The 26224-nt window shown below is 46.6% G+C and overlaps 1 protein-coding gene and 1 long non-coding RNA gene across 5 annotated transcripts in view; one reads left to right on the forward strand and one right to left on the reverse strand.

Moving 5' to 3' along the window:
- The window catches only part of LOC142819127 (uncharacterized), a 98178-nt gene that overhangs the window by 9734 nt on the left and 62220 nt on the right, over positions 1 to 26224 (forward strand). The gene's annotated exons all lie outside the window — the stretch shown is intronic.
- Positions 749 to 26049, reverse strand: CACNG1 (calcium voltage-gated channel auxiliary subunit gamma 1). Its single transcript, XM_006110580.4, has 4 exons — positions 25630 to 26049; positions 9616 to 9690; positions 3847 to 3984; positions 749 to 1928 (listed from the first exon to the last, which is right to left on the reverse strand). Exons 1-4 carry the CDS (start codon positions 25868 to 25870, stop codon positions 1702 to 1704), a joined length of 681 nt encoding a protein of 226 aa, XP_006110642.1. The 5' UTR covers positions 25871 to 26049; the 3' UTR covers positions 749 to 1701.

Here is a 26224-nt window from a genome sequence, read left to right on the forward strand (position 1 = left end):
TTTTTCCATTGGAAAACGGGGGAAATTTTTTTTTTTTTTAAAAGGGTAGAAGCCCAGCCCCTGCTCTGCCTCCACATCACCTCTTCCCACACCTGCTCTGCCCTCTCCCTCCCTTTGCATCCCTTCTCTCAAGCCCTCTCCCCAGAGGGAAGTGGCCTCAGGGCCTGGCACAAGGTAGCAGAAGTTGGACCTCTCTGCGCTCACCGTGGCAGCAGGAGTCGCATGGAAGCACAGAGATGCAGTAGCCTCTGCTCTTCTCCACCAGAAGCTTCTCCAGACCTGTGGCAATGCCGATGGTGGCAGCGGTGGGCCTCAGGGGGTGGGGGTGGTAAATCACCCAGGTATGGCAAGCAGGGTCAAGGGACATGGAGGGGGTGCACTGAGACACCGTGCCAGATCGGGGGTGTCTGCTAGACCACTAGGAGGATTTGAGGACTGGCTCTGGCCCTAAAGTAAATTGAGTTTGAGACCCCCTACCTGAGAGGGCTTTTGCTTTACAATACTTTTGCAAAACAGAAGCATCACGTGGCTGTTCCAACAAACGTTCTATGTCCAGATCAGGACGTTACAGAGAGGCAGACACTTGTATAGTTCATCTCCAAAAGCAACTCTCCTGAAACCAGAAATCGAACCTCATTGGAGGATTCCATCTCTTTATTAAAAGAAAGCGTTGTCCCTACAGGTCGGTACTTGCGTGGCTTTGCCATTCGCATTCCAATACAACCAGGAGTCATAGGACTTTTAAGTGCTTGGATCAGCAGAACAAAATAATTTGTAGAGCTTTGTGGGGCCGGGGGAGGGCGACATTTGTAATGTCGACTTTTGTCCCTAAACCTCTTGCAGCACTTCCTATGGAAGGAGCTCCAAATTATGTACAGATAGCAACCCCACATCCTGGCAGTGAGATAGAGAAGCAAAATTCTCAGTGTACTGATGGGGAAACTGACTCACAAAGAAGCCAAAAGTTCCATAGTGAGTCTGTGGCCAAGTCAGTCATTCAACCTAGTTCTCCCAATTCCAGTCTGGTGCTCTAACCACTAGAACATGCACCTTTTCATTATACTATCTATAGGTTGAACCTCTGTAGTCCAGCACTCTCTGGTCCAGAAACATCCATGGTCTGGCATGATTTTAGTTATCTAGATGTCCATTTTCCATGGGTGTGGCCATGTTTCCCGCAGTCCCATAAAGTTTGTTTACAGCCACCAGACTTGGCTGTCAGTGCTCTGTGCTGCTACTTAGCTCTAATTTACCCCTAAATGTCCCCTCTCAGCCCAGTAAACAGTGGAAATGTAGGTAATGCTGCTAGGCAGTAACGACCTTCCGTGGTCCAGAAAATTCTCTAGTTCAGAGCCTGACAGGTCCCAAGGGTGCCAGACTAGAGAGGTTCAACCTGTAGTGTTCTCTTGCTTCCCCTCAACTGCCTTTGCAGAATGTGTTCCCAAATCACAAATGACCTCTCCCAGCATTCGGTGGACTGAGGGTACACGTTGAGTCACCCAAACTGCTGGTCCTCACACTTTAAAAAAAACTACCCACCAATAATTAGTACAGAACTTCCCTTTGGTTCAATAACCCAGTTTTAACTAAGGACACTTTTTGTCTTCATATCCCACCATCCCGACACGTTACAGAAAAGGGTTCGATTTTTTTATCGCACTTTCCGGGATTGCATCAGTAAGTGCGCCTTGATGAAGGCGTTTAGTGCTCTGGTTCTGCGTCCATACAACTCTCCCACGGATTCTGTGGGAAGCGAGGCAAGGAGATTAGTAGGAGGGCGATCCCACAGATGAAGAGCAGGACAAAAGAGGCGCAGGCGCAGGCAAAAGACCAGGAATAATAATATTCAATCCAGATAGTCTCCTTGCTGTCGATCATTCTTTTCACAGACTGCCTCATGACTTCCACAGAGATGATCATGCAGAGGCCTGGAGAAATAAGAACAAGAGAACATAAGAACGGCCATACTAGGTCAGACCAAGGTCCATCTAGCCCAGTATCCTGTCTGTCAGCAGTGGCCAATACCAGATGCCCCAGAGAGAAGGAACACAACAGGTACTTATCAAGTGATCCCTCTCCTGTCATCCACTTCCAGACAAACAGAGGCTAGGACACCACTCCTACCCATCCTGGCTAATAGCCATTGGTGGATCTAACCTCCATGAATCTATCTAGCTCTTTTTTGAACCCTGTTAAAGTCCTAGTCTTCACCACATCCTCTGGCAAGGAGTTCCACAGGTTGACTGTGTGCTGAGTGAAGAAAAACTTCCCTTGGTTTGTTTTGAACCTGCTGCCCATCAATTTCATTTGGTGACCCCTAGTTCTTATATTGTGGGAATAAGTAAATAACGTTTCCTTATTTGCTTTTTCCACAACAGTCAGGATTTTAGAGATCTCTATCATACCCCCCTTAGGGTACGTCTAGACTACATGCCTCTGTCGCCAGAGGCATGTAGATTAGGCTACCAGACATAGGAAAATGAAGCGGCGATTTAAATAATCGCTGCTTCATTTAAATTTACATGGCTGCCGCGCTGAGCCGACAAACAGCTGATCAGCTGTTTGTCGGCTCAGCGCGACAGTCTGGACGCACAGGTGTCGACATCAAAGGTATTTGTTGACCACCCAGGTATGCCTCCTGGGATGAGGTCAGAGGCCAGTCAATGAGGAACGGCCAGAGAAACTCCCAGTCCAGAGGAAAGCAGTGAAGAAGGCTGTAACGGGAAGTCTGGTAGGAAGTAGCCCAGCGCAGGTAGTTATGCCCCCAAAGCTTGGCATGTTTTGGGTGGATTCCCTGCTGAGCTATGGTGGATAGGGTTGCCATATGGTTTCTGAAAAAATACTGAACAAAAAAAGAAAAAGGACCCCGAGACTTCTTAAGTAAAAAGGACCCCAAAAGTTGTTAAGCAACAAAAAAAAAAAAAAAAAAAACCAACCCACAAAAAAACAGCACGGCCCCTTTACGAAACGCTTTTGAGGCTTTTTGGCCCTAGCAGGTGGCCCTCTTCCTCCCTGCACCCAGCCAGACTGCTCTCCTGTGGAACCCAATAAGCACCTGGGATTTTCGCCTTCTGGATGGGAAAAAATCAGAAAATACTGGACATTTTAGGTGTCCGGTATTTTCTGAATTTATTACCAGACAGGAGGTGAAAATACCGGACTGTCTGGTTTAATACCGGACTCTTGGCAACCCTAATGGTGGATCACTACAACACTGACAGGGCCCTGGGCTAGGACCTGATGGAGAGGGTGGGGCTGAGTCCCCCAACCCCATTCCCATTAACCCCAAAGGGGATGCTACAACTGTTGCCATTGACGCCTGCTGCTAGGCCATGCTGCCTTGCGCAAAGGCATTGATATTTACCCTGAGACTCTGGTTGCTAGGCCTCACTGTCCTGAGGGAAAGGGGTGTGATTATTGACTGTGGTCACTAAGCCTGATTGCCTCATAGAGATGAGGTATGGTTATTGGCCCTGAGCCACTGGAACAGATACACACACAGGAGTATCCTTTTAGAGGCCTTAGAGGCCTAATGCCCTGGCCCTGAGGCTGATGTGCGTATCCACCCTAGGACACAGACTAACATGGCTACCTCTCTGAGTCCATTTTTCCTGGTAATTCTACAGAGTTCAAACCTTTCAGATACACTCCCACAGGATGGCCTCCCAGACTGCAACGTGGGTACCTGTCTCCTATTCATCAGGCACATTTTCAGAGCTCAGTAAAATGACGTTCATTGATGGAATTTTCCATCTTCGTGCGGCAAGGAGATGAAGGGAGCCTTCATGGCGCCTCTCTATCGATCTCAGGGCACGCATCTCTTTTAAGTCTTACCAAACGGCCTACCTGCAAAGGTGTAGAACATCGAGGCCGGCTTCAGGAGATAATCCATCTTTTTCCTAAAGGATAAGAGGATGCAGATGGTTCCAATGATTGCAAAGCCAACACTGAAGATGGCAATGGCAGCCGCTGAAATACTGTACTCTGCCGAGGCAAAACAGAGGGAGATAAATGAGTACGAATTCCCTGCCTTCACTCCCCAGCCGCCGTGTCTCTGCCATGGGACCGGTTCAGCAAAAGTACGAGGGCATTTAAAGTAGAATCAGGTGCTTTCCTTGCCGCAGAGAGAGAACCAGGTCCTTATAGCACAGAAAAAACATGGTGAGCAACTCTGGGGCTGTGTCATGCCCCTGTTGAATTCAGTGGGAGCAGAAGCAAGACCGAAAAGGGTAGGGACAGAGACTCTTTCGAACCTCACCGGGAGAAAAGAGCAAATGACACACACAATAACATGATATAATAAACTCTGGGCTTCTCTTGACCAGCCTGTACTCTCATTGTCTGCCATAGGCCCATTGGGACTACACCACTTTTGCAGGATCTGGGCTCTTCATGATTCCCACCCAGCGCTATTGTAACTGCTACCAGGTGGATTTGAACCTGGGATCTCTGGAGTTGTCTATAGGAGCCTCTACCAGCTGAGTTAAAAGCCAGCTGGCTCCCAGCCCATGCTGTAGAGGCCTCTTGATCTTAACTGTTGTTGTGGTCTAGGTACCACTTGCATTGCTCAGTAACCACACTAGGGGTACGTCTAGACTACAGAGTTTTGCCGACAGAAGTTTTGTCGATAGTTACTGTCGACAAAGCTTCTGTCAACAAAGAGCACTAGACTACATCCAGTTCTGTCGACAAAGCAAGCCGCTTTGTCAACATGACAGTGTAGACGCAAAGGACAGCGTAGATGCAATATCGCCTTCTGTTGACAGAACTTTGACGACAAAAGACGTTACTCCTCATAGAATGAGGATTACAGCTGTCAACAAAACTGCTGAGTTCTGTTGACGTTATGTTTACAGAACTCAGCAGCAGTGTAGACGCAGGTATAGTTTTGTTGACAAAAGTCCACTTTTGGGCTGTGTCTAGACTACATGCCTCTGTTGGCAGAGGCATGTAGATTAGACACATAGGCAAAGGCAAATGAAGCCGCGATTTAAATGATCGCGGCTTCATTTACATTTACATGGCTGCCGCGCTGAGCCGACAAACAGCTGATCAGCTGTTTGTCGGCTCGCGTGCTAGTCTGCACGCTCCCCTGCCGACATCAAAGCCCTTTGTCAGCAGCCCCGTTATTCCTCGTGGAATGAGGTTTACCGGGGCTGCCGACAAAGGGCTTTGATGTCGACGGGGCTTTGATGTTGAAAGGGCTTTGATCAGCTGTTTGTCGGCTCAGCGCGGCAGCCATGTAAATGTAAATGAAGCCACGATCATTTAAATCGCGGCTTCATTTGCCTTTGCCAAAAAAACAAATCTACATGCCTCTGCCGACAGAGGCATGTAGTTTAGACGTACCCTTGTTGACAAAACCCTGTAGTCTAGACATACCCTACGGGTATGTCTAGACTACATTCTTCTGTCGCCAGACAGATGTAAATTAGACATACCGAAATTGCTAATGAAGCGGGGATTTAACTCTCCCACGCTTCATTAGCATAAAAATGGCCGCCGCTTTTTGTCGCCACGGAGCTTTGGTGACGAAAAGCGGCAGTCTAGCCGTGGTTGTATCACTCACTAAAGCCTCTGGCAACAGCTCCTGTATACCTCATTTTATGGCCAGATTTAAATCCCTGCTTCATTAGTAATTTCAGTATGTCTAATTTACATCCTCTGGCGACAAAGGGATGTAGTCTAGACATACCCTAGGTGTGTGGGTTACACCATGGCGAAAGAGCTGAGAATAAGAGTATGTTGCTGTTATTATTGTTTGATTATTTATTTGCATTGCAAAATCACTTCCTAAGCCCAGTCCTGGACACGCCCCACTGCTGTACAAATACATATCGCCACATCGCCACGCGCCGCACCAGAGATTGGTTTTCTGGCATTTGATTTAGAAGGTCTAGTTAAGACCAGCTAAATAAATTCTGAGGGCAGCTCTGGTCAGTGCCAGTACTCCTCGCAGTCATGAGGAGTAAGGGAAGCCAACGGGAGTGTTTGATTTTGTCAGCCTCCCTCTGTGAAGACGGTGCCAAGCTCAGCTTATGGTAAGCCAACTCCAGCTACATATTTTACGTGACTGGAGTTGTGTACCATAACCAGTGTAACCTGGCCTTGCCTTACAAAGAAGCACAGCAGACATTAGGGTTTGTTTCAAGAATTGCCGTCACTTCCCAAAACCATCCTTTGCAGATGTCCAAACAGAGTTGTCGTGGAGGTAGAATCTGGAGGAGAAAAGCCCAGAAATGGCTTATTACAGGGTAATACACTGTGTGACAGGCTAGGTTAAAGGGCTTGATAGAAGGGGAGAAAGGCAGTTCTATAAAAAACCCAGCAACGGCCCTCATTAATTAGGAACAGCTGAGGCAGGGCAGCTATAGCTCAATTGAGGGGCAGGTGAGCTGACTTCAGGCTGCCACGGGACTTCTTTAAAATGCTTCCCAGTGGGGGCGGCAGAAGGGGGGAGGGGCGACTGAAGAAGAAATTTGGAGAGTTGAGGTGGAGAGGAACTAACAATTGATAAGGAGACTCAGAGAAGCTGAGCAGAACAACATCAGCACTGCTGATGGGGAGGTGCAGGGGGAGGTGACGGGCTGCGACAGGGAGTGTTTGGAGGCTCCCTTCCCCGCCCACCCCTAGGTGTCCAGAAACTTCAGCCGGTGGCTGAGGAGGACTGTTTACTCAGCCCCAGCTGGCCAGGGGCATCAGCCCCAACACCCCGTTGTTTTGCCAAGGGGCGGAAGGGCCAAACGCCAAGAAGAGGCAAGTGGGACTTGTACCGTGGCGCCTACTAGTGGGTGGAACAGGAATCTGGGACCCAGGAGTGGAACTGACCCTGCCACAATTGTCATGACCAACGTTTTAGTTTATTAGCTTTCCTCCCACACAGGTTTTATCGGAGAGCGTGGAGACTGGGTCTTAAATCTTTACAAGTGTTTCACTCCATTACTCTATCTAGCTTTTTTCTGAGAAAAAGTCAATAGGAAACAGCGCTGTTTGTATTATGTATTTGTATTAGGGTAGCACTTCTAGGGCTCAACTGGTACCAGGGTCACGCAATGATAGGCAATGCACAAACACGTGCACACAGACAGTTTTCTGCCCCAGAGGCGGAGGGGAAACAGACGTGCGTGTGTGTGCGTGTGCATGAAGTGACTTGCCCAGGATCACACAGCCACATCCTCCTCTCTTCCTGCACAACAAAGTCTCCCAGCTCTGTAGAACTCTAGTGTCTCAAGAGTAAGGGACTAAACCTGCCACCAGTGGTGCTGGAATAGAGTTTGGAATTGGGGTGCTGCACCCCCTCCCCATTCTCCCACACATTACTGCTCCGTGGAGCTGGCAGGTGGGGCTCCACATATGTGCAGGACCCCAGGGCTGAGTGTAGGGTTGCCAGGTGTCTGGTTTTGAACTGTCCAGCATTTGAGCTTTCTGTTCAGGAAACAAATTGAGAAAATATCAATGTCCAGTATTTTCTAAATAAGATGCAATGTAGATTGTGATGTAATGTCAAGTGTGTCCAGTATTTTTGTTGAAACCATCTGGCAACCCTAGGTGTCTGGTTTTCACCTGGACTGTCCATTATTTGGGTCCCCGGTCCAGTAAAAAACCCAGAAAATACCAGACATGTGAAATGTCCAGTATTTCCTGTTTCCCTTGGACGGAAGCCCGGTGGGGACAACTTTCCCTTGCTTCATCTGGCGGGGGTGGGGGAGTGAGGAATACAGGGACATTAAAAGGTGCAGGACCCTTTTATTTATTTATTTATTTATTTATTTATTTATGCTTAATAACTTTGGTCTCTCCCCCCCTCTTTTTTTTTTCTCAGCAGAATTTTTTCCCCAGTGTTTTTTTTTTTTTTTTTTGCGGGGAGTGGGTGTTCGGTATTTTTTGTTAAACCATCTGGCAACCCTAGCTGAGCAGGTCACAGGGCTGGTGGCTCAGTAGGGTGTGGGGCTGACAGCAGAGCCCCTGGACAGCTATAGGCCCAGTAGCCAGGATACTGGGTGGCAGAAGCACAGGGCTGGGATGCTCAAAACCTGTGGGATGCCCCCACCTTTATTTCCCATGCCTATGCCCATCCCAAAGTTGTTCCATCCAGCCAAGGTAAGCTATGTGTAAGATGATTCACCAAGCCAAAACACAGTTCAATATCTGAATGGGGGAAGGGAGATTTCCCTGTGAATAATTAAGCTTTTCATTTACATATTGCATTAGTTTTCAGATGCGTTTAATATTTAACATCTGTAGCCGGGCATGAAACAGCACAACTTGGTGCTATTTTCTACCCAGGATCTTTTTTTAAAAAATCGTCTTCTAAGCAACATCGTAAAGACTCTTTCTGCCTTGTACTAATTGGCTTCCACAGAAATGCAGCTATTTTTGTACAGGCCAAAGCATATTGCTCTTTGTTCCCATTACTTTTTCATACTCGTTATTCTCTTGGCATTTTCTTAAGTTTTTTTTTTTCCTGCGTGTTATCTGCTATGTGTTGAACTGTCTGAAAAAGTTAGTTGCAATTTAGTAACCTTTTTGTGATGGTTTAGGCTTTTTCCGTCTCTTCAAAGAAAAGATGTTCCTCAGAACTTTCTTCTGAAGTGACTAATAATGTAATGGAGACATTCTGCAGATCAGATGGATGGATATAACAGTATATAAATGGCTAACAAAGCAGGTAGCTCAGATATTTGTTCTTTATTCCACTCAGAGTATCATTTAAAATTCACAGTCTTCCCTGGGTCTGAAGGAAATTGCTTTTTTAGACAAAAATATGCAGGGTTTTCCATCATTGTTACTTACAGTGGAAGCAAAGCAGGTGGTGTAATATATGGAATACAATAATCATCTAATTTACTTCACATTAAATTGTTGTATGGCAAAATGCAAGGAGATGAGTTCCTAGTAAGAGAAGCAAATTCTTCAAGCTAATGCTAAAAATAAGGTTTTAGGAAGGACTGATTAAAAAGGGTGCAAATTGTCTGTGAGAGGCAGATAGTTTTTTGCATACAAGCAGAACAAACATGGGTCGGATTTCAAAGTGGGTATCTTTGCTGGAAATCTGTGTCCTGGATCTCTCCTTTCTTTGAGTGCCTTTCATAGAACATGACATCTCTCCCTCGCTGGAATCAAAACTCTGCTTGGGGTTGGAGCTATGTGTATTTATTTATTCCGATGTTGTTCCTACCCTTTCTTGTCGCTGTTGTTGAGAGGTAGGAGGAGGTGTTGGTGTTGTGAGCGCCACACTTATGGTGGAAAGTTTTGGGGAGGGGAGTTCCAAACTGGCCCTTAGATGTGTAATGCCTGTTTTGTGTGCCTATAGAACAGTTTGAGCAGAAACCAAGCATGGGATGTGGACAACCTAAGAAAGGGCTGCTCTTTGAAAATGTCTCTTCCTAGGAATCTGGTGTATGGGCTGGCCCAAAGCATCAATTAATGGGATACGAAACCCATCTCAGTGCCAACTCTTTGTTCTAACTCCCTGTATGATCGATAGGTGTTTCCCCATTGACTTCAAATGGCAGCAGGATGGGGCCCTAAATCGGATGAAACCCTTTACATCAGCTCCCATGTACACCCAGTCCATGTAATGCTAGTAAAGAGTTTGTCCAAACAAATTCCTACCTTTTTGGGTGGTTCTTTCAAATATCTCTGTGCTCTGTCCTGGAGAGAAGTGTTTGAAGTACGAGCAGTTACGATCTGAACAAGAACAAAGGAGAATGTTAGTCGATAAATATAACTGAATTTAAGAAACCACAAAGAAAAATTAGGGAAATGAAAATTTTTGCATTAATGGAACGGAAAAATTCAAATGGTTTTGGGTAGAGATTAATGGGACTTAATCCCGAATTTGCTGCAGACATGTCCAGTATGCAGTTTATCTAAGAACAAACCAAACAATGAATGTGATTGACACCCCATTCCAGCAAATTACTTAAACACACGCTTCATGAGGTTTCAATGGACCTTGAGATTATGCCGCGGAAGCCTAGTCATTAGAGAATAGGTCTCATCCAGGCCACAAAAAATCCTTCCAAAAAGATAAATTCATTGTCTGGAAATTGCTGGTGGTTTCAAAATCATGTGATCTCTCCACATGTAGCTACAGGATGAATCTCTCTAGTCCAGCAGTCTCAGGTTCAGCAACATTTGTGGTCTGTCATGATTTCAGTTAGGTGGCTGTCGGCTTATCATGGGTGTGGCCACATTTCCCGTGGTCCCATAAAGTTTGTTTACAGCCACCAGTCCTGGTTCTCAGTGTTCTGTGCTGTTATTTAGCTCTGATTTATCCCGCATATCTTCTAAGAGCCCAGTAAACAGTGGAAGTGCTGGTAATGCTGCTAGACAATATTGACCTCCCGTGCTTTGGCAAATTCTCTGGTTCAGCACTGGTGAGGTCCTGAGGGTGCCAGACTAGAGAGGTTCAACCTGTAATATAAAATAATAGAACATTAGTCAATATGCAAGTCACTGTCACAGGGCCGGCCCACAACATTTTGGTACCTGCAGCAGGGAGCTCAAATGACGCCCCCATGCCACCTCACTGCACCAGCAGCAGACAATTTTCTACACTCTGGGTCCTAGTGGTGCCCCCACACAGTCTGGCACCTGAGGTGGCCGCCTCAGTTTGCCAGCCCTGCCCTGTCAGGTTCTCAGCTCCATCCAATGTCATTCGTAGCCTCGGAACGTTCTGCGGCAGGCTGTACATGGGATGCATTGGCAAGGGCTTGTGACAAGAATCAAGATAAGGAAATAGAACTGGGCTTTCCTGAAAGCCGGTAGCCAAGAGCGCGAAGACGTGCTAAGCTTTAGCTAGTCTGTAATCGGACCAGTGTACATTATATTTACTATGCATGGCAAGCCTTAGCTATCCTGTTGCCAACGCGGCCTCTGAGGTACTTGAGAAAGCGCATGCTTTTGAGTCCACTAGGAATGAATTCTTCTCTCACACAGAGATGAACGTCAAGTGGCTTCCCAGGGGTTGTGCAAGTGGAGAGGAGAGAGTGTTTTATGTTTGAGTAGGGGAATGGTTGCTGCATGAAAGGCAGCCATCTTCGTAAGCAGAGATAAAGCAATCACGAGGCGGTCATTGGGCACAACCTCAGACACCGTTCCCAAAGAAACGCAGACTCTACTTTCTGCTTTAAGAAGGAATTACAGAAAATTCTTTTTTTCATTCACAGTCAGTGAAGATTCCTGCCTCCCCGTGGCTCCATGCGGGGGCATTTCTTCAGACTGGCTCCCCCAGGACTGGCTTAACATCTTCCCCTCCTCTCCTCTCTGCCATTGCCAACCCACACTGCCAACTCACCCCACTCCAGAATGGCATCCCTTCTTCTTTCCTTGCCTAATGCGCTCTCTGTCAAGCTGCAGAACTGCAGCTCCCTGTATTCTGCTAAAAGACAGAATGCATCACCCAGTTCATGTCTTTATTCAAGCCTTTCAAGCCTTTATTCAAGCCTTTATTCATGTCTTTATCCAGGGTAACAGTGTCAAACTTGTAGATGAATTCCAGTTCTGCAGTTTCTCTCTATAATTGTGACACTTTAGAGACTAAGAAAAATATAGAGAGAGACTCATGAGTTTTCATGGGTAAGGTGCCACAGGACTACTCATTGTTTTTAAAGTTACACATTAACATGGCTACCCCTCTGAGTCTCTGTAATTGGTTAGTGAAATTTCTTTGTAGAAGAATGGCTACTTTTAAAGATATTAACTGGTTGATGCATTACAAAGCCAATTTCTCCTGCTTTTAACGTCCACATTCTCACTTTAAAAGCTACGAATGGGACACATCCAGTTCACTTAGCTTCATTAATATGGGTCTTACAATTGACAGGTACTTCTTCTGCTGTTATATATTTCTAGGTTTCTGTTATTTCCACTCTAGCACATCTGATGAAGTGGGTTTTACCTATGAAATCTCATGATTCTATATATTTTTGTTAGAACCAAGATGCACCAGGACCACTCATTTTTAAAGTTACAGACTAACATGGTTACCTCTCTGAGATATTTTGCTGCGTGACATTTGTGAGCAAATGTCAGGGGCTTGGGAGGGAAAGCATCTCCCGGTGCATGCAAAAAATAACGTGCTCAGCTTCCGGAGTGCAAGCAAGGAGAAGGGTCTGTTGGGTTGGTGCCCGGTGACGTGAAGCTTTGCCAGCTGTACCATTTGGAGGGAGTTTATTAGCACGTAGCATTTATTTATAACTTACTCAACTGAGGCCTCGACAAGTACATATAGCTGAAAGCACCTCCCCTTGCCAAGAATTTGGATGGAAGTTGTGTAATCCTGCTGACAATCAACTGAAACAGTAAATTGTCTGATTGTGCTCTGCTAATGGCGAGCCACATAATTTGAAGACTCTGGTCAACTCTATCTCAATAGACTACATTAAAAATCACACATTTACAGCACCATGGGGTTATATTTGCTGTAGTAACACTAGGGAGAACTGCCAAGACTGCAGTGAACTTAGCTGCCCCAAATCACAAATGGTCATAATTTGTAGAATAAATAAGGGATGGTGGAGGACGTTGGAAAGCAAAGACTAGAAAGTCCGGGAGTTGTGAAGCTGCTCATCTCACTGCAAATTTAACTGGAAATTTCAACCATGGTTTGTCAGCTGTTGCTGAACCAATGCAAACCCCTAGTGCTGATGCACAGAGTCATTATACGCCATTATGGCAATGTGACTTCAGGGTAAATATCTCTGGCAGGGGCGGATGAGAGTTTTGTGGGGCACAGGGCAGCACAATTTCGTGGGGCCCCCTTTGGAGAAAAAATAGAAAAAAGGTGTCAAATGCGCAAATTGAAGGTTATTTTCATATTAAATGTGAATTGGGTAAATTTGATAGAAACTTAATTTAGTTGGATAATTTTTATGTTAAAATATAATTAAGTCATTCTTAAACAAAATTCTGCATTAATAATTAAAAATTTTCATTTGTATTTAAGTCTTCTCCCCCTCCTGCCTCACTCTCTCTTTCTCTTCTCCTCCTGCCTCACTCTTTCTCTTCTCCTCCTGCTTCACTCTCTCTTTTTCTCCTCCCCCTCCTGCCTTACTCTCTCTGGGTATGTCTACACTACAGCACTAATTCGAACTAAGCTAATTCGAATTAGCGCAGCTAGACTTAAAAACTAGTTCGAATTAGCGTTTTGCTAATTCGAACTAGCATGTCCACACAGAGTGGACCCTGAACAGAGGTTAAGGATGGCCGGAAGCAGTGCCGGCAGGGCATCAGATGAGGACTTAGAGCGTGGAGCTGCTGTCTCAGGCTAGCCGAAGGCTATGCTTAAAGGGACCCGACCCCCCACCCCGGATAGACAGTTCTCAGGGTTCCCCACTTGCAAAGCAGTCCTGGCTTGGAGTGCCCTGAGTGCCCACACTCGGCACATCACAGCACTCGGCCATCACCCCGGCTGCACTTGCCACAGGCTGCCATCCGGGGGGAGGAGGCAATCGGGGGGCTGCAGGAGAGCTTCCACCCCCCAGAAGCCCACAGAGCCAGCCCAGTCCTCCCCATCAGGGGCTCGTGCCCCATTCCTCCCTCACCTCCTTCCACTTACCCTTCCCTAGCCCCCCTTCCTGATGTACAAAATAAAGAAAATGTGTGTTCAAAAATAGAATCTTTCTTTATTGAACAAAACTGGGGGAGACTGGGAAAAAGAGGTGGGAGAGGGGAAGAGAGAGGCTGGGAGAGGGGAGGGCAACTAAAATGATCAGAGGTTTGGAACAGGTCCCATATGAAGAGAGGCTAAAGAGACTGGGACTTTTCATCTTAAAGAAGAGGAGACGGAGTGGGGATATGATAGAGGTCTATAAAAGCAAGAGTGGTGTGGAGAGGGTGCATAAAGAAAAGTTCTCCATTAGTTCCCATAATAGAAGGACTAGAGGACACCAAAGGAAAGGAATGGGTAGCAGGCTTCAAACTAGTAACAGAAAGTTCTTCTTCACAAAGCAAAGAGTCAACCTGTGGAACTCCTTGCTGCAGGAGGCTGTGAAGGCTAGAACTAGAACAGAGTTTAAAGAGAAGTTAGATCAAGTCATGGAGGTTGGGTCCATGGAGTGGTATTAGCCAGTGGGTAGAAATGGTGTCCCTGCCCAAAGTTTGTGGAAGGCTGGAGATGGATGGCACGAGACAAATGGCTTGGTCACTGTCTTTGGTCCATCCCCTCCAGGGTCCCTAGGGTTGGCTGCTGTTGGCAGACAGGCTACTGGGCTAGATGGACCTTTGGTCTGACCCAGTACGGCCATTCTAAGCTCAGGGCTCAGGGTCGGGGGTCTCAGTGGATCACCCTGATTTTCATGCAAACCTGCTCCTGGGTGGCCAGGCTGGCAGCTCTCCTACCCTAGACGGCCACTTTCCTGTGCCTAGTGTGGAGTTCGTGGACGAGGTCCACAATGTCTACACTAGGCCAGGTGGGTGCCCTCCTCTTGCGGTCCTGGCCAGGCTCCCGAGAGCCGCCAGCCTGGTCCCGGGAAGAGGGGGTGGGCTGGGGGGCATCGGGTGGCTGGCTCATGGCGTGCCAGGTGCAGGGTCTGCTGGCTGGGTGCTGGCAGGCTTGCACCTGGCACGGGCACCGTAGTCAGCCCGTGCCCCTTTAAGGGCTCCGGGGCCGGGAGGGGGGCAGACGAGTTTTCCTGGTGTTGGCCCAAGTGGCCACCAGGGAAAGCTGGGGAGGGCTAGCCTCCCACTAGTTCGAATTAAGGGGCTACACACCCCTTAATTCGAACTAGTAAGTTTGAACTAGGCTTAGTCCTCGTGCAATGAGGTTTACCTAGTTCGAACTAAGCGCTCCGCTAGTTCGAATTAAGTTCGAACTAGCGGAGCGCTAGTGTAGCGCCTATAAAAGTTAATTTGAACTAACGTCCGTTAGTTCGAATTAACTTTGTAGTGCAGACATACCCTCTTTCTCTTCTCCTCCCTCTCCTGCCTCACTCTCTCTCTTTCTCTTTCTCTTCTCCTCCTGCCTCACTCTCTCTTTCTTCTCCTCCTGCCTCTCTCTCTCTTTCTCTTCTCCTTAGTCCTCCGTTTGGGCCCCGCGTGGCGTCCCGGCTGAGCGGCGTAGAATTCAGCTGAGCGCCACGGCGGGGGGGCAAAGGGGAGCGGGGTGGTGATATACATGGCCAGGGTGTGGGACCTGGAGCCTCGGTCAAGCCCTTTGCCTCCCACCTCCTGGCAGTGTACATCACCGCCCCGCCCCCCTTCGCCTCCTGCCATGGCGCTCGGCTGAGTTCTGCGCCGCATGGGAGCAAGTGGCTCAAGCGGCCGTTTGGGCCTCGCACGGCGGCTTGGCGCGGGGCCTATTGCAGCGCAGCGTCTGGGGCAGCCGCCCTATATCCACTGCTGGTCTCTGGTGCAGTTTGTGCCTTTAGCTGTCTACACCAGGGTTTTGTTTTGGAGCCACCACATCAGTGGCTGGGCATGAATGGCTGCAAATAGAGCAAATACCAGCTCCGGGGGCCTGACGTGTTCTGGTGTATTTACCCACGCCTCCTCAGCTATAGGCAAGTGCAGCTCCCATTGGCCGCAGTATCCTAGTCCACAGTGTTTTCCACAGCTCCCATTGGCCAGGAAAGGCAATCCACAGCCAACAGGAGCTGCAATCGCCCAGACCTGCAGAGGTGCAGGTAAATATAGAGGTGGTGGTCCACCATGAGCTAACTCTGGTGAACTGCTGCCATTCTATTGCCCAACTCTGAACTAGAGCATCCTCCCCCCCAGTGTAGACAAGCCTTTGTATGTACAGTGCTGTGTGTATTTAAAGAGCTAATTTTCATGGTAATAAGATGCCACAGTATTGCATGTTATCAATCCAGTTCTTTTCATGTCTCCTATTGTGCAAGTGGCGTATTCTGGAGTTGCTGTTACAAGGACGCTATTTATTTTCTTTCCAATAGCAGATCAGACAATTACAGAGCAGCATGCATAACCCACTAACGAGCACAGGCTCATTAGCTGAGGTTTCCTGAGAGGCAGTTATTTTATTATTTTTATATATATAAACTCATATTTATTCTGTCCCTCAGCTTCTGCTCATTTACTTGCCTTTTATCACCGAAAAAGATTCAAGCAAACATGCCTGGACTCCGCAATGTTAGGGACTGTGTTTGTGTTGAAGCTGCGGCATACAGAGGCTAAATCTGAAGCGATGAACACAGGAGAAGAAAGTGTCTCCAAGCAATCAGGCCTGCGGTTGCTACTCTGGGGCAGCTGCGTCTCTTTGACAGTGCTCGCGTGGCAGGTTGAGAATATATATCAATGCGGCTCCGTGCTGGGGAGATGGAGGCTGTTCGAGGGATCCTTTGATCCCTGCGACAGAGGGCAGGGAAAGCCAAGCCAGAATGGAGATGCTTTGTCTTTATGACATTGGTTTTGCTTTTAACAAGTCTTCTGAAAAGTGAGGCGCTGGCAGAAGAGAAACCTGCTTTGTGCGGATCTGTGCAAAGCCAGGGTCCAAAAATCAGCCATCCGTGAGCCAATCAGAGCAAGGGCAGCAGGAAATTGGCTGGATGATGCTGCGGCACTGGTTTTGGAGCAGTTTGCTCAGGTAACATGAAACTGAGATGGATCATCGGGGAGATACTCTTCACACATGAAATGTATCTCTCCCACCCCAGCACTGGCACATGGACTTATTCTCTCAGGATATGGTCTGCAGTGGAGCTGGAAGTGCAAGTTCCAGCTCAGGCAGACTTACCCACTAGGGATGTTAGATATCGAGTAATTGAATAAGCGTGTAACAGCATCAAATATTAGCAGTTACACAATCATTTGATAGTCCCTGGGAGTGGGGCCAACAGCCAGTGCGCTCCCAGCCCCACTCCCGGGGAGCCCCCTGCCACCCTGCACTGCTGCCTCTCTATCAGAGGCAGCAGCTCAAGGTGACAGGCAGGAACCGGTCTGTTTCGGGAGTCGGTTTAAAAACCGGCTCCTGCCTGCCGCCCCACGCTGCTGCCTCTGATACATGGCAGCCCCTAGTGCCCTGCTGCCTCTGACAGAGATAGCAGCGTGGGGGGCAAGGGTGCTGTTTTGGGGGAACAATCGGGGCAGCAGCCATGCGTACCGGGATGTGGCTTGCTTTTCCTCCTGTTCCCCGATAAGGGAGCAAGAAGAAATTACTTGGGTTCCGTGAATTACTCCTCTGCCCCCTGAACAGAAGCCATGTTATTTCCCCTTGCTCCCTTATTGTCAAGGAAATGGGAAGAGAAGCAAGCTGCGTCCCGGTATGCATGGCTGCCGCCCCTCTGCTCTCCTGAAATGGCGCCCTTGACAGGGGATGGAACAGTGGCTCTGTGGAGCTGGCACACATGGAGAGTTGGCTTCAAAGCCAGCTCCCCACACGTATTGGCTCTCGCCTGCCCTCCCTCCCCGTGCTGCTGCTTCTCTATCAGAGGCAGCAGCACAAGGATGTGGGGAGGAGTGAGGGGCAGGCAGCTATGCGGGATCTGGTGCTCACCTCCTCCCCCTTGCTGCCTCTGATACAGAGGTAGTAAAGGGGGGAGTGCATGTTGTTGATAAGATTAACCGATAAGCCCAGGCTTATCACTTAATCGTGTAGTTGACTACACATTGACATCCCTAATACCCACAATAGCACTGACAAAGTTAGTGCATTAAAAATAGTGGTGTAACTGCAGTTGCTCGGGGGGTAGGTGGTGTTGCTGTCTCAAGTACCCAATGGGTTTCAGAGGGAACAGTAGTGGGGGTAGCCAGCCTGCCTTGCTTGCACATCACTGGGGCTATCCTGCAATGTTTAGTGTTTAGGTTTGATCAGAAGTACTGCAGGTATGTCTCCTAGCCATCAGCTCCACTGCCCCATTGAATACAAGTATCAAACCTTCAGCACAGGTAAACATTCTATGAGTGTTGGGTTAATCAATATGCCTCACAGAGTCATGTCTCCCTGGCATTAGAGGAGAGATCCTTTCATTAACCTTGCTCAAATTAAAACTAGAGTATTACGCAGCAATTAACTCTCCAATCATACTAAAAATGCTTCTGCACATCAGTGAAACAGCTTTGGCTAGTCCCAGGAATCTCTTCATCAACCCCAACCTGTTATTCAACGGAGCTGAACCTCTTCCATCCTTTTGAGTTCCCATCACGAATTAACAAGCCCCTCGTTTGTGTCACGCTGTATTTACATAATGGAGATTTAAAATGGATTTTTCAATAGATGAAAGCTTTGCCAAATTCTGGGTTTTTCTCCACCTCTAATTACAGTATCTCGGTCATGAATTTCCCCTGTTGAGCTATTAAAAAAATGCAGTGGGCTATGAATAGATGCTTTTTAAGGCAGAAGTTCTCAAATGTAGCAGGGGTGGGAAACTTAAGGCCTGGCGGACAGATGTGGTCCCCGGCTTGCCTGGAACCGGCCCCTGAGGCGCAGAGCTCCCCCCAGCAATGGGGAGCCCAAGGTGGCACTCCAGCCCTTCCCCACCAGTCCCACTGGGGAACTGGAACACACAAAATCTACTAGCCTGGGGCCCCCCTAAGCTCTGCTGTGCAAAGGGAAGGCAGGAAATGTCTGTCTCCTTCTCACTCGGGGACCACACCAGTGAGGTTTGGTTTTTCTTTTTTGTTTCTCACTTGTGTGTGATCCCCGACTCATTTTTCTGTGGGTCAGTAGCCCCCGACCCCCAAAAGGTTTCTCACTCCTTATTCAGAGCACGGTCTACAACATAACACTGTCTCTTGTGGACACCTCCTTTTCTATTCATAGTCCCCCAACCCAGCTCCATTCCATTCATGATAACTGGACTTAACTCTCCTTCCATTCATGATTTTCCTGGCCCTCCTTGGCGCCATTCATGATTGCTTGGACCACCTCCACTGTCATTCATGATCACTGGGTTAAACTTCCTTCCTGCTCATGGTTGCATGGACCAACTCAGCTTCCATTCATGATCACCCAGCCTACCTCCACTACTGTCCATAAGTGCACCACCTCCCTCCTTTCCACAATAACATCCCGTAGCAATCACAGCAGTTGACTACATGGAAAAGTAATGTTAAGGGGCTATTAATGTATTCTTGGCTTCCTCTATGTAATTTACGACCTGGAAACTAGAAACAGGAGGCAGCTGCATGTTTCCAGACAGCTTTTCATAGACCAGCATGTGCCCACCTGTGCTTTTAGGGACATTTCTCCAGGTCCCCAACAAGTTTTCTCACTGTATTCCTGCTAGTGAGAGAAGGAGAATCACTAATTTATTTCTGAACAAGGCAAGAAAATGGCCACATAGAGGTATAAAAATCACCTTTGAACTTTGGTCCCTTATCTGTGCTTGCTTAAAAAAAATGTTTACCGTATAGTGCTGAAGAGGTTGATCATCTAGTATCATGGTACATAAGAACGGCCAGACTGGGTCAGATCAAAGGTCCATCTAGCCCAGTGTCCTGCCTTCCGACAGTGGCCAAGGCCAGGTGCCCCCAGAAGGATTGAACAGAACAGGGAATCATCAAGTGATCCATTCCCTGTCACCCATTCCCAGCTTCTGACTAACCTCTCCTCTCATGCCAAGGAGACGTGACTCCTTCAGGCATATTGATTAACCCAACACTCATGGAATATTTAGCTTCTATGATGAGGCAACTGGCTCGGTGGACATGGGGAAGTCAGTGGATGTTATATACCTTGACTTTAGCAAGGCTTTTGATATGGTCTCCCACAATATTCTTGCCAGCAAGCTAAGGGATTGTGGATTGGATAAATGGACGGTAAGATGGATAGAAAGATGGCTAGAAGGCCGGGCCCAGCGGGTAGTGATCAATGGCTCGATGTCAGGATGGCGGTCGGTTTCTAGCGGAGTGCCCCAAGGTTCGATTCTAGGACCGGTTTTGTTCAATATCTTTATTAATGATCTGGATGAGGGGATGGATTGCACCCTCAGCAAGTTTGCGGATGACACTAAGCTGGGGGGAGAGGTAGATACGCTTAAGGGCAGAGATAGGGTACAGAATGACTTACACAAATTGGAGGATTGGGCCACAAGAAATCTGATGAGGTTCAACAAGGACAAGTGTAGAGTCCTGCACTTGGGACAGAAGAATCCCAAGCATAGTTACAAGCTGGGGACCAACCGGTTAAGTAGTAGTTCTGCAGAAAAGGACCTGGGGGTTACAGTGGATGAGAAGCTAGATATGAGTCAACAGTGTGCACTTGTAGCCAAGAAGACTAATGGCATATTAGGTTGCATTAAGAGGAGCATTGCCAGCAGATCCAGAGATGTCATCATTCCCCTTTATTCGGCTTTGGTGAGGCCACATCTGGAGTATTGTGTCCAGTTCTGGGCCCCCCACTACAAAAAGGATGTGGACGCATTGGAGAGGGTCCAGCGGAGGGCAACCAAAATGATTAGGGGGCTGGAGCATATGATTTATGAGGAGAGGCTGAGGGGCTTGGGTCTGTTTAGTCTGCAGAAGCGAAGAGTGAGGGGGGATTTGATAGCAGCCTTCAACTTCCTGAAGGGAGGTTCCAAAGAGGATGGAGAGAGGCTGTTCTCAGTAATGACAGATGGCAGAACAAGGAGCAATGGTCTCAAGTTGTGGTGGGAGAGGTCCAGGTTGGATATTAGGAAAAACTATTTCACTAGGAGGGTGGTGAAGCACTGGAATGGGTTACCTAGGGAAGTAGTGGAGTCTCCATCCCTAGAGGTATTTAAGTCTCGGCTTAACAAAGCCCTGGCCAGGTTGATTTAGTTGGAATTGGTCCTGCCTAGAGCAAGGGGCTGGACTTGATGACCTTCTGAGGTCTCTTCCAGTTCTATGATTCTATGATTCTATGATTTACCTGTACTTAAGGTCTGATACTTGTATTCAGTGGGGGCAGTAGAGCTGAGGGCTAGGAGACATACCTGCAGTACTTCTGATCAAACCAAAGCACTAAAAATTGCAGGATAGCCCCAGTGACGTGCAGGCTATCCCCACTACTATTCCCTCTGAGACCCATAGGTACTTGAGACAGTGAGACCATCTTACCCTAATGCAACTGCAGTTACTCCACTATTTTTAGTGCACTAACTTTGTCAGTGCTATTGTGGGTATTAGGGATGTCAATGTCTTGCCCATCCTGGTCAATAGCCATGAATGTATCTAGCTCTTTTTGAACCCTGTTAAAGTCCTGCTTTTTGCAACGTCCTCTGGCAAGGAGTTCCACAGGTTGACTGTGCACTGAGTGAAGAAATACCTTCTTTGGTTTGTCTTAAATTTGCTACCTTTTAATTTCATTTGGTGACCACTAGGTCTTGTGTCATGGTAGTAGTGCTTGTGTTCATACTAAGATTGGTTCCCAACAGCTCCCTGGCTTTGTGTATCCTGCAACTGTACCAACATGATCCTGTAAAGTAAACTGAGCAGGACCTGGTGAGCCCTGGCATATTCCGGATGATGCTTCTGTCTAATCTCAGCAGAACCAGCTGAACTAGTAGGGGCAAATAATGAAGCCAACAGTGATTTAGAGTTGTGGGAAAGAATAAGTTGCATCACCTGTGGCTCAGGTGGCCCACCACGGACAGAGGTTCTTACCATTAATGCCTCTCTTCCCTGCAACCACCGTGATGTATTCCTCCCAAATTCTGTCCATTCTTGGCTAGCTACCAATAAAACCATGTACCAGTGCACCCAGATATCACCAGCTGCTCTGAGCATGATCCCTCAGCACTCTAAATCAACGTCTGGAATGCCAAAGCACCCTGGAAATGCAGGTTTGATACTCTGAGCAACCCTTTGTCCTTCTGAAGTAGATACATTAAACGCCATGAGATACAGCCTTTCACATGGGTCCTTCACAACACAGACAGACCAAAACCCTGGCTCACACACTTCCCGATCCCAGGATATGAATTCTGTGGCTTGAGCCCAACCCTACAGCCCTCTGAAAGAAGTAAAAAATAATCATTCTTTGCATACGTGTAGCATCTTCTAGGTGGGGCGGGGCCTTTTGTCCCTCTTTTACAGATAAAGGACTGAGTCACAAAAGGTAGCTTAAGGGTGCGTCTAGACCAGTGTTTCTTAAACTTTTTACGATCCGTGGAACACCAAATAATCTTTTTTTTTTATGCGGAACACCGGGGGAAAGTTGTTGAGAGAAAAAAAAAAAAGCGGTCACAGCCCCTTTAATTGCCACGCGTGTTGTTCCAACTGAGCTTCCGTCTGCTGTGGGGAAGAAAAAAAAGTTAAGACAGGCCACGGTACACCTCCAGCTGTCTCACGGCAAACCGGTCTGCTGCAGCACACAGTTTAAGAAACACTGGTCTAGACTACATTCCTCTTTTGAAAGAGGAAGGCAAATGAAGGAAATCAAAAATGCAAATGAAGGGCAGATTTACAAATCTCGTGCTTCATTTGCATAATTGTGTCTGATCGCTTTTTTTGGAAAAAAAAAGTCTAGAAGTGGTTCTTTCAAAAAAACCCAACCCTTTTTCGGAAGAACCCTGTAAACCTCATTTTTTCAGGAATAAGGGTTCTTTCGAAAAAGGGTTTTTTTTTTTTTTTGAAAGAACCGTGTCTAGACTGCTTTTTTTTTTCAAAAAAAGCGTTTTTTGAAAAAGCGATCAGACACAATTATGCAAATGAAGTGTGAGACTTGTAAATCTGCGCTTCATTTACATTTTCGATTTCCTTCATTTACATTCCTCTTTCGAAAGAGGAATATAGTCTAAATGCACCCTAAGTGACTCTCACATTGAAAAAGGAATTTCCTACCAGACCTAGGATTCCTGCCGACACAATTTCATAGATTTCATATGATAATCTAATCTGTCTCCTGCATAAATAGGCCATAGAATTTCACCAAATGAGTCCTAATCAAGCCGCAAATTTCTAAAGGAGCACATGACACCTTTGAGAAAGATAGCCAATCTGGATTTAAAGTCTCCATGTGGTCAAGGACCCTCCACATCCTTATGTAAGATGTCCCAATGGCTAATTATCCACACAAAATTAGTCATAGCCTGATTTTGTCTAGCCTCGGTTTGAACAACTAAACCTTGTTATTTCCCGACGCAGGTTTCTGAGCCTTTCCAATTTGTCAACAACCTTTAAACGTGTGGTTAAACTGTAAATCTCTCTGCCTTAAACCATAAGACCACAAGTTCTAAGGCCAGTTGTAGGCTAATGGGGAAGGTCGAATTAAGATATGCAACTCCAGCTTTGTTAATTATGCAGCTGTAGTCAACATACCTTAATTTGAGTTTCTGTGCAGTCTTCACAGTGAAAGGTTGATGGAGAAACACTCCCATCAGCTTCCCTAACATCTCACAAAGAGCAGCAGTACCAGCACCTTCCGAGTTTGATTTAACAGGTCTTTATTAGACCCACTAAATCACAATCTGGAAGATCGATCGTGGCAACATTGATCTTCCGTGTAGTGAAGACATGGCCAGAATCGTATCCTATATTTAGTACAGCACTAAGATTAATAAGTAATAAACAACAGAAGCAATACTAGTTATTCCACCCGAGTAGTACTAGGTAGGTAACTATTAACCCAGTAGTAAATAATGATACTTTTTCAAATCCTGGTGACTACGTATGATTTTCAGAAAAACAGGTTTACTGACACACCGGTCAGCTACTCCAACTTTGTTTCCCTCCTCTTTCTTGTGTAGTCCAAGTCTGACAACTTCAGCTGGCATTTCTCCTCAGCCATATGGAATCATCACAACTAGGAGTGCCATTTCTGGAGCTGCGTAGTCTAGCAGCTAGAGTTGAATACTGAAAGCCAAGACATCTGAGTTCTTTTCCAAGTGCTATCATAGATGCTTTGCATGGCTGGCCTCTGGCCAACCTTGGACCCTTCTTGTGCTTCAGTTTCCCTAATGTAAAAATGAGGATGATAGCACGTACCTAACAGTAGAGTGTGTTGTAAAGGACTCTGTTAGAACTTCAGATGACATGCATGAAAGAATTCAGTATTATTGCATATAATGATTTTGAAGCTGAATTCCATTGAATCCCAGGAGTATCTGCCAAGCCCTTTAAAAGTATGCCCACCTCTCCCGTAATGAAAGGTCATCTCTGTTTCAGTCAAAGCTGTTCTGCAGAGAGGCCTTCAGCTCCATAATTACCTATTTGTTTACTCGGCACTTTAAGAAGCCAATACAGAGGGCATGGGTAGCTCAGCTGGGAGATGTCCATGCAAGCATATGCTGGTGTCTGTCAAAACTATCTAACACTTTTCTGCTGGATAGATGATGAAGCTGTTTTACTGAGCCAGCAGGATATTTACGAGTTATAAATTTATTCAATAAAGCGCGGTATTTATGTGTTTCTCCCAATCTGTCTCCCCTTAAACATAAAGCTTCCTACATGTGCACAGAAAATGATATTGATAAGGTCATTAGCTATATTAAAATGTATTTATTATATCAACCAGAAATGGGACTAAGGCAAACCTCCAGATTAAAACACCCCCAAACATGGGGGAATGCCAGATTGGAACTCGGATCTGAATGCTATGGATCAGCCTCTTCTGTCTGATAATAAATAGTTTAGTCAGGTTGAGGATTATCACTATATGATTTCATAGTCATCTTACAAATATATTAAAATCTAATTGTACCTTCAACCCGGGGTGCTAATCAAAAGGAAATCCTGTTATTTAGGGGGATTTCTGTCTAGGAAATAATCCAAGTTGGTATTAGCCTCTTGAAATTGGAAAAGTCAGGAAAAGAGTATTAGCACAGGTTGCATGAATGCAGCAGACTTTGCAATCCGCAAAAATGTAATACAACTACTTGCAAATCATGCTAATGTAATACCTTTCCAGGAAACTAGCGAGGGGCGCCAGGCTACCATGCTTCCCGTTGATTTTAATGGGACTATTTTCAGGATCTCTGACTACTCCGTATGAAGAAAAGGGTCTGAATAGACTTCTTTCTTCACAAACACAGAGCACCTTTGCTTTCTGCCACTCTGTGAAATTTAAGGAGGCCCTAATAAGCCAGTGATAGATTATTTCTCACTTAATTACAGCATTTTTTGGCATTTGGAGAACTATGCCATTGCATGCAGTTCCACACTGCCCTAAGTAATACTGAAGAGTATTAAATAACTTTGAAATAACTTTCAAAAACAAGAGGTTCTGGCATATTGCTCTGAACTACAAACATTTTATAATGAACCAGATATCATTCCCACCCCGTAATCCCCACACAGGCAAAACTCCCTGTGGACTCAATGGAAGTTTGGCCTTTATAAGGCCTAGCATAGCTTTTGCAAGGTTGTTGATATCAGCAAAAACATCAGTGGGAAAATATCCTTCTTTCTGATTTCTCTCTGTGCCTTTTGCCTTCTCCTATCTGGCCCCCTTTATGCCAGCTGCTTTCTGTGCTGTATGGAAACAGCTGAAGAGCAGTGTGCTAAATATGCTCACAGATCTATACTGTGGAAGTGCATCATGCATTTAAGATAAGGCCTCAACGAAATGTGACAATGAGGTGTATTTTCAGGCTAATATGAAAACTAAATTGACGTGTTGAATCTTGTAAGATCAAGTGCAGTGGGAGCAAGAATCACATTTTTTCCAGCATGTTTTTTCTCTTCCTAAAAGACGTCACTAAGAATAGCCTGACATTTTCTCCCATGCATTTTTGGGGTGGATGCGGAATGAATGCAAGCACCTACCTCCTGTCAGAGTTATCTTCCCACAGCTCCTCTCCTTGGTAACTTGTTCTTGGATGTAAAACTGCTTTGTGCAGAGCCGCCATAGCCCGAAGTGAGCAGCCTCACAGGTGGAATTGTAATGCTCCACTTTATGGCTTAGCACTGCCCAGTGATCAGTCACCACAGCTGCAAACATTAAAGAGACGCCAACCAAAATAACAGAGAAAGTCACCCGAATTTTCAGTGCTTTGCCTTCGTCCATGGCTAGGGTGCACCGGAGCGCATAGGGCAGACTCTTTCGGTGATTACTGCCCTGTCGAGTTTTGTTTGTCTACTTGAAGGAGAGCTGCAAGTTATTCAAGTGGTCTTCCAAAGTCTTGGCGTGTCTAAGCATTTCCAAATAGATTCCAAATGTCATCCGTGTGTTGCAAAAGTAGAGCAGGTTGTGGGCTGGCTTGGACAGCTGGCCACATGTACAGCTGTTGAAATATATCAGGAGACAGGGTGACTAGACTTGTGAGTGGGGCTTCTATTAATGCACCTAATGAATAAAGTAACTGCGGGAGCTCCAGTTACAAGCTTGTCCCTGCTGGGTTTGTGCAGCAAGTTCCATAAG

Source organism: Pelodiscus sinensis, chromosome 20, assembly GCF_049634645.1.
Source record: "Pelodiscus sinensis isolate JC-2024 chromosome 20, ASM4963464v1, whole genome shotgun sequence".
Taxonomy (NCBI): Eukaryota; Metazoa; Chordata; order Testudines; family Trionychidae; genus Pelodiscus; species Pelodiscus sinensis.

Excerpts from the sequence above, each read along its gene's own strand:
- CACNG1 (XM_006110580.4), bottom strand. The coding sequence starts at position 25,870 with ATGGACGAAGGCAAAGCACTGAAAATTCGGGTGACTTTCTCTGTTATT. Across the intron at positions 9,691-25,629 it reads GAAGATAACTCTGACAGGAG|ATCGTAACTGCTCGTACTTC; the intron begins GTAGGTGCTTGC and ends GTTCTTGTTCAG. Across the intron at positions 3,985-9,615 it reads TGAAAGAACCACCCAAAAAG|AGTACAGTATTTCAGCGGCT; the intron begins GTAGGAATTTGT and ends TTGCCTCGGCAG.